This window comes from Manihot esculenta, chromosome 11 (genome assembly GCF_001659605.2).
Source record: "Manihot esculenta cultivar AM560-2 chromosome 11, M.esculenta_v8, whole genome shotgun sequence".
Classification (NCBI taxonomy): Eukaryota; Viridiplantae; Streptophyta; class Magnoliopsida; order Malpighiales; family Euphorbiaceae; genus Manihot; species Manihot esculenta.
The window spans coordinates 28,385,951-28,396,137 of NC_035171.2; the positions used below are offsets into that span (position 1 = coordinate 28,385,951).

General features: G+C 32.6%; 2 protein-coding genes across 5 annotated transcripts; both read right to left on the minus strand.

Annotated features, from left to right (window-relative positions):
• Positions 1–345: 345 nt before the first annotated feature.
• On the minus strand, positions 346–3,968 carry LOC110626110 (disease resistance protein RPP8-like). The gene is made up of 2 exons (XM_021771861.2): positions 690–3,968; positions 346–578 (listed from the first exon to the last, which is right to left on the minus strand). Exon 1 carries the CDS (start codon positions 3,784–3,786, stop codon positions 721–723), a length of 3,066 nt encoding a protein of 1,021 aa, XP_021627553.2. The 5' UTR covers positions 3,787–3,968; the 3' UTR covers positions 346–578; positions 690–720.
• A 1,901-nt stretch (positions 3,969–5,869) lies between these two features.
• LOC110607884 lies at positions 5,870–9,242 on the minus strand. Of its 4 annotated transcripts, none has more exons than XM_021747047.2 (4): positions 9,112–9,235; positions 8,418–8,588; positions 8,183–8,233; positions 5,870–8,101 (listed from the first exon to the last, which is right to left on the minus strand). In XM_021747047.2, the coding sequence occupies exons 3-4, from the start codon at positions 8,193–8,195 to the stop codon at positions 5,973–5,975; spliced, it is 2,142 nt and encodes a 713-aa protein (XP_021602739.1). In that variant the 5' UTR covers positions 8,196–8,233; positions 8,418–8,588; positions 9,112–9,235; the 3' UTR covers positions 5,870–5,972. The 4 variants fall into 4 exon arrangements, with proteins under 4 accessions (XP_021602739.1, XP_021602740.1, XP_021602741.1 ...); XM_021747048.2 differs by lacking the exon at positions 9,112–9,235 and adding an exon at positions 8,951–9,087; XM_021747049.2 differs by lacking the exon at positions 8,418–8,588 and having other exon boundaries at positions 9,112–9,242.
• Between the last annotated feature and the right edge of the window lie 945 nt (positions 9,243–10,187).

Consider the following 10,187-nt stretch of genomic DNA (forward strand, 5'->3'; position numbering starts at 1 on the left):
CCCTCCTCTTTCCACTTTTATATATAATATAGATTAATTAATGAAAGACATTTCATTGATTAAAAGAAATTTTAAATCATTTAAAAATGACTTTCCTTTTAAAAAAAAATTAAACTATTTTAAATTATTTACTGCACTTTAAAAATTTTATTAAGATTTAAATATATAAATTTATTAATATATTTTATTTTTTAAATTAAAATTAAAAAATAAAAAATAAATTATTTTATTAAAATAATACAAAATATTATTCATAAAAAATATTTTCTACATATAAATTATTTTCCACAAATAAATAAAGTCTTCAACTAAATTAAGCTTAAAATTGAAACTTTTGAACTAATAAAAAAAAAAACAAAGGCTAAATTAAACTTTACCAATAAGTACAAGGGTGAAATTGAACCTTTAACCACTTGGAAAGCATACAGGAAAAATTACATTACACTTAAATTACACAGATCTGTAAACTGAATAAAGGAAAAGAAAAAAAAAATAAAAAAAAAAAACACAAAATAATATTGGAAAATGAGCCATCATGTCACTTGATTTCCTCTGAATCATGACCTTGAGAACATATCCTGAATGAATCAGCAACATAACACTGGTAAAATAATTATTATCATGATAATTAAGTAAAAAATTCTAATATATCAAATGCTATAGATGTTAGATAAACAGAGAAAATATACCCATTCTTGGTTGGACTTCTGCTAAGGATTATCAATCCTCCATCCACACATGGCGTATATGAGCAATTTTATCACATTCCCCACCAAGATTATCCTTGATCCTTGATGATACCATTGGCAATTTTGTTAATTTTAATTCACGAAGAGTCCCAACATGCTGAAGTCCATGAGGAAGCATCTTTAAATTTCTACAGGATCTGATTTCCAAGTCTTTCAGGCTAGGCACTGCTCCTTCCTCCACATTCCACTCCTCCAGCAGCTCGAGCTCCCAGAGTTTTAGGATTTCAAGCTTTGGAAATCCTCCAAAACTGCAGAGCATTTTCTTTCCAATGAAGGATTTGGACAAGAGTCTAATGATTCTGAGGTTGGGTAGTTTGTACAATGCTTGCATTGGATCCTCTACTAATCCGGATGCTGACAAGGTGAGTTCAATCAGGCTCTTTGGTAACTCAGATACAAGGTGCTGATTCTTTAGCTTTCCAACCAAATATATATTGGAAAGTTTCACATGCTCTATCAAAGACTGCAACTGCAGATCCCATGGCTGGCCTGATTCATCAAATGATTTCAACCTTAAGCATTGAAGTTGTTTTAGTTTTACAACCCAGTTGGCCACATTATCCAGTTGTAAGGACATTGCTGCATTTTGAGAGGGCACAGATATCTTACATTTCATTCCCAATTTTGTAATATTCAATGAAGCGTCCAGGCCATTTCTCACAGTACTAGCCTCATCCACAAATGCACCCCAGAGCGTTTGAAGGTCCACGAGAGAGCTGTCTTCTTGTGGACGCAAAGCCCTATGGAAACTCTCATCAAGAAACAAATGCCTTAGCTTTTGCATCTTCCATATTGAACTGGGAAGAGTCTCGATGCAAGTGCGCTTTAAGTCCAGCGTTTGAAGGTTCAGCAATTTGTTGATGGACACCGTAAGCATCACCAGGTATGTTGATCTCAAGCCAAAATACCTCAAACAAGTCAATTGACCCACTGCCTTGGGCAGTTTTGGCTTGTATACATTTTCCAGATCCAACACCCAGAGGAACCGGAAGCAGTTGCTCGAGATGGATCTATCAAGAAAGTTCCCTATATCTTCTCCAGGTCTGCTTCCTTCTCGTGTATCAAAGGATAAAAAGGAGACCACATCTCTGTAGCGAGAGTACAAGGAAGCGTTGCTGTAACCATGAATATCATCAAAGATGGCATCACTCTGCTGAAGATGGTCAGCAAGACGGCGTATTACACCTATGTTGGTGTTGGAAACGTCAGAGTGACCTTGAAGAAAATTAGCTTCCTTGGCTTTTGAGAACCAGTGTACTAGCAGAGCTTCAGGTAGGCAACATGTCTTAACTTTCCCATTGAGTTTCTTTTCTGTCACCTGAACCATATTATAGTTCATTAACTCTATCAAGCATGCCTCTGCAACATATTCAGGGGATTGTTCATTACTCTGTTGGCGCCCCAAACCTTCTGCAACCCACAAGGCAATCAATCTTCTTGCAGGGATCTTAAAGCCTGCTGGAAATAATCCAAAATAAAAGAGACATCTTCTCAAATGCAAAGGTAAATGCTTGTTAATCTCATCTAGGATTTTTAACCAGGGCTCTTGATCTTGATTTAAGTGGTCAAGAACTTTTGACCACTCCTTTAGAGTTGCATCTTTTTGTGATAGTAGTTCACTTAGTTCCACAATTACCCATGGCAGCCCCCCACATTTTCTTATGATGTGTCCTTTAAGATTCTCCATCTCTCGGCAGATGTTTACCTTCAAAGTGTGCGTGAACAGCGCCCAGCTCTCGTCGTGGCTTCGAAGATGCAGGCTGTAAGTTAAACTAGTTTCAGTAACTGGTGGAGCTTCCCTTAAATTGGAAACTGTGAAAAGAAGTCTTGTTCCATTTGATATGTCATTGAAGACTCTTCCCATGTTTCTCAAGAATTCTATGCCAGCTTCCTTGTCATCAACAACTATGAAATGCTTCTCATCCAATAAGCAATCATTCACTACCTGCCTCAATTGACATACATTAGACACCCAGATACGACGAGGGAAATGGTCTACAATAGTCTGGCTTTCATAGATTAACTTTGCAAGGCTTGTCTTTCCAACGCCTCGGAACCCCACAATTGAAATGGTGATGCAGCGAGGGTCATCTTTCAGCAGCTGTGCCGTAACTGCATCTACATCTTCATGGAAGCTAACTATATCAAGCTGATCAGCATCAAGAGGATGTGGCTTTCTCTTTCGACATAAGCTTTTAGAATTGTCACTCCATGACACTACAATAGCTTCAAGTCTTTGACCAGAAAGATCACGGATCTTATCATTAATCCGGGCCATCTGCCGGGAAAGCTTATGCTGGGAAATGACATGCCGGGGAGCCCAGACCAAGTTTTGGAAAGGTCCTCCCCTCCCGTTCTTCATGTGTTGCATGAAGAAACCAACAACATTCTCAGCTGAGCGACAAACATCGCAGAGTTCCTCCATCCAAGCCATTCCTGCTTCACTTAATTCTTTTGATTGTTCAACATATTTTAGAATGTCGTGCAAAGACCTGAATTTGTCTCTTAATCTCCTGGCTTGCCGTCGCACATCAGGACGAAGCTCCTGCTGAGTGGCTAAGGCCTCAAACAAACCCATAACAGGAGAAATTACAGAGTAGCCAATGCCCACTTCGTATATGCCAAAGGACTTGTGCCAGTAACCAGAACGTTTAATCATTCCATAACCCTTGGAATTTCTAATCTTAATCTTTTCCAGTTTCTCACGAAGCCTGTAACAATCTAGCAAATCAACAAGAGCCAAAATATAAAATAAAGACATTGGCAGATGAACGAAAGCCATAACAGAGCGAATGCAAGCATATCTGATTCTTCTCTGGGCTGATTTGATAATTAACTGATCAATCACATCTTCAAGATCGTAAACTGTTTCTATGAAAGCCGTCTTTCCAGTAAATTTATCAGAAATATCAGCTTTCTTTCTCAATTGGGTTTCAATGCATTGAATTTGATCTTCTACTCCAAGCAGTGAATCTGACTCTTGGATAAGAAGATTGGAAATTTTTCCCAACACAGACAATATGATTTCTCTCGCCATTTGCGCTTGTTTCTTTGATGCTTCTTCTTCTTCAATTTTTCTCACAATCGGTTTCCTCAATGCTTGTGCTAGTTCTGAAAAAACAGATAGCTTCTTCTCCTTCTTCTTTATTCACAAGGAGCATTTCTTTATTCACGAGTAGCTTTCTGGTTGACTAAGTGGACTTGCTCACTGGAAAGTTTGTCGGTGCCGTTCTTACTTCTTGCGCTAAAAAAATATAATTACTATAATACCCTTACAATTTGAAAAAAAAAAAAAAAAAACTTTAAACTAAAGAATTTTCAATACAAACAATGTTAGTTCTCTCCATTTCCAACCAATTTGGTGGGAAATATATTAATCTCATTTTGTGGGAAGGAGAAAAACTTTTGGTTTTTTTTTTTCTCCTCTTTAGGAGACCTCTTTTCACTTTTGTTTTTTTGAGTTATTCCAAATAAAAAGAATTTAAAAATATTAAGTTTTTAAAATTTATAAAACAAATAAAAAATACTGAAATAATTATTTTTTATATTTTCTTCGTTATATTAAAAAATATATTTTTCAAAGTAAAAATATATGAAATTTTATATATTTATATAAATGAAATATAATTTTTAATAATTATGTAGGACGTATTTTTTGTATTTTAAATTAATATAAAATGTATGAATATTTCTTTTTATTTTAAATTAATTTAAAAATAAAAATAGAAAATATAATAAAAATAAACGTATTTCTACAAAAAATAATAATAATTTAAACATATTTTTTTATTTTTTTTAATTAATTTTTTATAAAGAATAAAACAAAGTATTATTAAAATTAAAATAAATTTAATTTAGTATAATTTTTATTATAAAGCTTTAAGTATTATACAGGAAGAGTCACATCTAACTCAGACAGTATTTATAAAAATTTTATGGACAACAGGCATGCGTACGTACACAGAGTCGTTTGCACATGCAGTTTGCACATGCAACTAAACACTTTTAATTTTCTTTTTTTTTCTTTTTTGTCCGATTCTCTCAGTCCAAACAAAGTATGAGCAGTTTGCACATGCAATGGGTATTTTCAAAATAATTTAATACTTTCATCTCCTTATCACTGCAAGCATTTTCAATTTGAATTTTATATTTTGATTTATAATAAATTTTTTTTTTTTATACTGTTAATAAAGAATGTCGTTTCTTAAATATTATTAGTAAATTATAATAATTTACTTATTGATATTGAGTAAAAATTATATTTTAATTTTTATATTTTTTAAAGTTAGTATATAAAATTTTATTTAATTATTAAAATAATTTTTTAATTTAAATTTTATATTTTTAATTAAAATTAATTTCTATAAATTTATAAATTAATTTTTAAATATTTTAATTTCTAATAAATTCTTAAATTTACAAATTAATCTCTATATTTATTAAATTTTAATATTTTATACATAAAAAATAATAACATAAAAATTAAATAAAAAATCTATCTTTTTTTGTCATAATTAAATAAAAAAAAGTCATTGAAAAAGAAAAGTTATATAGAGAAAAACGCTCTGAGCTTAAATTTAAATGTATATTATGTTAATATTTTTAATTTAATTTTTATTTTATTAATTTATTGTCAAATATAAAATATTAAATTTAATAAATATGGAAATTAATTTATAAAAAATATAAATATTTATTTATAAGTCATTATAATCTTTAGAGTGATTTGTAAGAATATTGAGATAAACTATAACTAAATGAATTATTTTATTATAAAATAAAATTTTATAACTAAATTTCATAATATGTAAAAATAATTATATATTTTATAAAATATTAAGAATTAAAATATAATTTACTTTAATTAAAAATTATATTTATTTAATTTTAAATATTACATCAACATTTATTAGAGAAAAATCGCATTTTTGGCACTTTTCTAATAAAATAAAACCAAATATTTTTTTCAAATTAAATCACAATATCCTACTAAAAAATACCGATAATGAGATAATTTTTTTGTAATTATTCCTTCAAATTAACCCAATGAACTGAACTTCAAATTTTTACCATTATATAAAAAATTTAGGAAAACTTCTAGAGTATAATATGTTAGGATATTAATTCAAGTGGTTAATATATTAATATGAAACAATTCATGAATATAAATATATATTTGATTATAATTTAAATTACAAACAATGATTTTATCCTCAGGAATCTTCACCTCAAAATCAACTTCACCCTTGCATTGCCTTTAGAAATCTGAAATTGTTCAGTGATACCCAGATGAGCCATCAATAGCCAGACATGAGTGAGCAGCTCTCCTCCTCCTGTGAGTTGCTTGGCATGGTTGATTGATCCACACTGATTTGCAGCAAAAGAAAGCATCTCTATCCACACATGATTTATCATCTCCCACTTCTTCTCACTTGTCCATTGCTCTTCTGTCTCCAAAGCCTGCAAGGATTTGGCGAGCCTACATGCGTCGAATAACACTGTCTTGCTTCTATCTCCTTTCACTTGAGATGGAGGAATATCAGTGTTCACTTGAAGTAATGCAGTGCAAGCTTTGTTTTCATCTGAGATGTGCTTTTTTTCTTGTAAAAATTGGGTGGCCTCAGCACAGGTGTCTTGAAATCTGATCTGTCCAATCCCATTAGGAAGCATGAAAGGGCACATAACTAGAAGATACAGCATGTATTCTGATAAAGATTTGCTTTCTTTGCATAGCGGGGTTTCAATTACATTGGACTTTTTGTTAAGATCAATGTAGAAGCAGAGATCGGTGGCAATGTGCCATAGAAGAATGCTTTGATCAAATTCTGTTTCAACACTCCAGCCAATCTTGTCAAAGCAATCCATTTCTCTGAGTATCTGATCACCCCTTTGAGCACATAATTGCCTAGAAAGACTTATGTCCAGTTCATTCCTAGATTTCACCAAAATCTGTTCAAACACCAGCCTTTTCAAATCGGCGGAAACATTATCCAAGGCTTTGAATTGCTGCTTCTCTAGCAGCTCATAAATGCATAAGAACTTGAGGATTCCACTGAACTTGATTGGCTTATCATCAAGGCAAATTCTTATCAGATTGAATTTTGCCATGGAATTAGACCATCTCTTGTTTGCATCAGGTGTAATATAAAAAGATTGCAACAGTGACTGGAGACAGCAGATGGGCTTGTAGATGCGATCCACCAATGGATTTTTGTGCTTGCTTAGCCAAAGTAATGTCAAATCTGAGGAAAGTAGAACAATTATCTCATATACTTGTAAAGCGATAGCACCAAACAGCAAGAGACAAGTTATGCTCTTGTCAACTCTTGAATAAGAAGGCTTATCGATTATAAAAAAGGCTACGAGAACGAAAATGGTAGAAGATAAACTGATACTACGAAGAAAACTGCTGAGATATGTATGTATGACAATTGTCTTGGTATACAGCAAATCATACATGAATCCAACCTCAATCTCTATCACTTTGAAAGCTTTCTCCCAAGTCATATGCTCACCATGAAAATAAGACCTGCTACTCTCCAGATCCTGGTAGCTGAGGATGAGATTGGCAAATAACCTTTTGAAAGTTCCAAAGAAACATGCAGCCTCTTGCAAGATTGCAGCATCAGGGACAATACTGTTTGCTACAACTTTCCGAGATTGACCCAGCACAATGGAAGCTTCATCAATCACTGGCTCCAGTGATACATTGTACCCCTCAGCTCTGCTTGAAGTGTAAACATCCATGAATTTATCATAACTATGTCCTGGATCAGGCCGAGGAAGCATGGACTTCCTGAACTGGTCACTGCTCGCATATCGTAAAGCCCAAGTCCTCTCCCCGCACTTTATAATTGCAACTATGAACATTGGAAGTGCTAGATAGTTAACTGGACTTCCCATCCATGACCTAATTAAGACATAAAATGCCCCCCCAAACTTGACAGATAGCCCAAGCAATTGCCTCATCCATAATTCATTATCTTCCATTGAGTAGGCTGTAATGGTGTCAGGACCACCAAGATGCAGAAGAAGAAATGGTGCCCAAAATGACATTATCACATACTTCGGATCCAGCAAACCATTATTATCTGTTGATTCCATATTGGAGAGAACACCAAGTGAAACATTTACAATCCAATCAACTGACAGGTAAACAAGCCAAACAACGATTGCCAGCCAATCTCTTGCGATGTACTTTCTTCTGTTTCCCAATAAAATTAAGACAATCTGCATAGCGAGGCTGACAATAACTGCTCCACGGAGCTCCCATTCATTCCAAAGGTTCCGTATGCGTTGAGGGAAGATTTCAACCAACCCCCTGTGGTTAATGAAGATCAAACTGCCAACAACTGGAGGCATGCAACATTAGTCATGGAAGAATTAATCAGAATATTGATACATGGGCAATGGCAGAGAAGCAATAAGCATACCAGTAGCTAGCATGGCTGCTCTACTCTTTTAGTATTTACTTGTGCAGCAACCTGATTCAAGAGAAAAGGAAAGTGGTACTCAAGGCTTCAACATGCAAATTCCAATAAAGATAAATGAAAAGCAATCAAGATATGGATTCAACATTATTCATGAGAATTTTTCCAATCCTTTTCCATCTAAATTATAATGCATGCGGACTAAATCTAAAGATGCACAAGTGTAGCGACTACCAACCTGGATTATAATAATGAACAGGGAACAACCTCAGCCCTAAATGTTCTTCCTAAAAATCAAAAGGAACTGCCCCTGCTCCTTCAGGGGCGTTTGTCTGCCATCTGATTACTCACAATTGAACTTCAAAAGATTTGGCATTACTCCAATAATCCATACAAATGTTGTAAACACCTAGATGATATGTTAAGTTGTAAATTAGTTTATGTCACAATTCCTCACAGCAAACCCAAAAGAGAAAAAAGGAAAAAAAAAATTATTAGTCCTCCTTTCCTAAAAGAAATTGAAATCATAAAGATTTTATTGGGTAGTAGATTCATAAAAAACCAGAAATCTTCAGAATGTTGCTCAAATTTCAACACACAATATACTTCCTAAGTATTTGATAGATTGAAATCTAAAAATACATTGACAGAATAATAGTTATGCTGCAAAGTGCACTTTCATAGAATTGCTAAATTTGTAATTTGAAAAGCATATCAAGTTTATTAAACATACAGAATCAAGAACAAGGCAACAAGATAAGTGAAACACACAAACAACAGGAAGTCAACGAATGCACAACTCAAGGAAACACTGCGAGCCACAAAGGTTTCTACAATAGCTATCGGAAAAACAGACAAAATTGCTGTAAAATTTAAGTTAAATTTCAGTTGCCAAAACGCATCAAGGAATGGGAAAGTTGGAAACCTTATACCTCTTCGTTGTGAGAAATCAAGCCATGCGTGTGTTCTAAGCTTCCTCATCTTTGTGAAGTTTCTGCTTGGTTTCTTAGCTCTTTCAGGACCCATGGGTCTAACAGTCTAAGGATTTGCTTCAGCAAAAACTACTACGCCGTTTCACGATTTAACAGGTCAGTCGTTATACTTTTAGAAATTAATTAAAATCTTTTCAAACCGTCAACTAAATAATTCTTTCATTTTATTTTTTATTAAATATACATAAAATATAAAAAAAAATTTAAAACTTAATTTTTTTATTATTATTAATAAGGCGATTTTTATATTTTTAAAAATTTATTAAAATAATTTTTATTTTTTTATATTTATTAAAATATTTTTATTATTTTTTTATTAATAAAATAATTCCTCCTCTAAAAAACACAAAATAATTCCTCCTCTAAAAAAAAAAATAATAAAGGAGATGAAAAAATAAAAAAAACTAAAAAAAGAAGATGATTATGATGAAAAAGAAGAATAATTGTGTGCTTAATACGTGTTGAAATAAATTACATACAAAATCAAGTAGTTGAGTCACTGGACAAAGGAAAAGAAAGCAATTACTATTACTGCATATACACTAAAATCCATGAATATTGCCTTAATGGCTTTCTGCATCAACAAACCTACCTCCAGAGCTTTGACCAGTCGTAAGAGACACGTGAATGTCAGACACTTCTTTATTGAGATGTTCTGCTATGCCCACACCATTATGATGGGAGTATGAATTTATGCAGCCAACCGAGAGTAATCTATAAAGGAAATAAATATAAAGACAAACCACACACATAATTAATTAAAAATTGATCTCTTGTTTAACAAAATCGCTCACTACTCTTCTTATCCATTAATTTTCAAATCACTCTATAGTCTTTTATTATGTGTTCTTAACTGTTTGATAATTAGTTTTTTTTTTAAAAAACTATTCCACCTACTATTTGCATGAAAAGCAAACAATAAGACTTATGATTCTGTTACCCCACCCACGAAAAATCAACGGATTATCTTCTTTTAATTAAAATAAAAATAATTTATTAATTATTTAAATTATAAA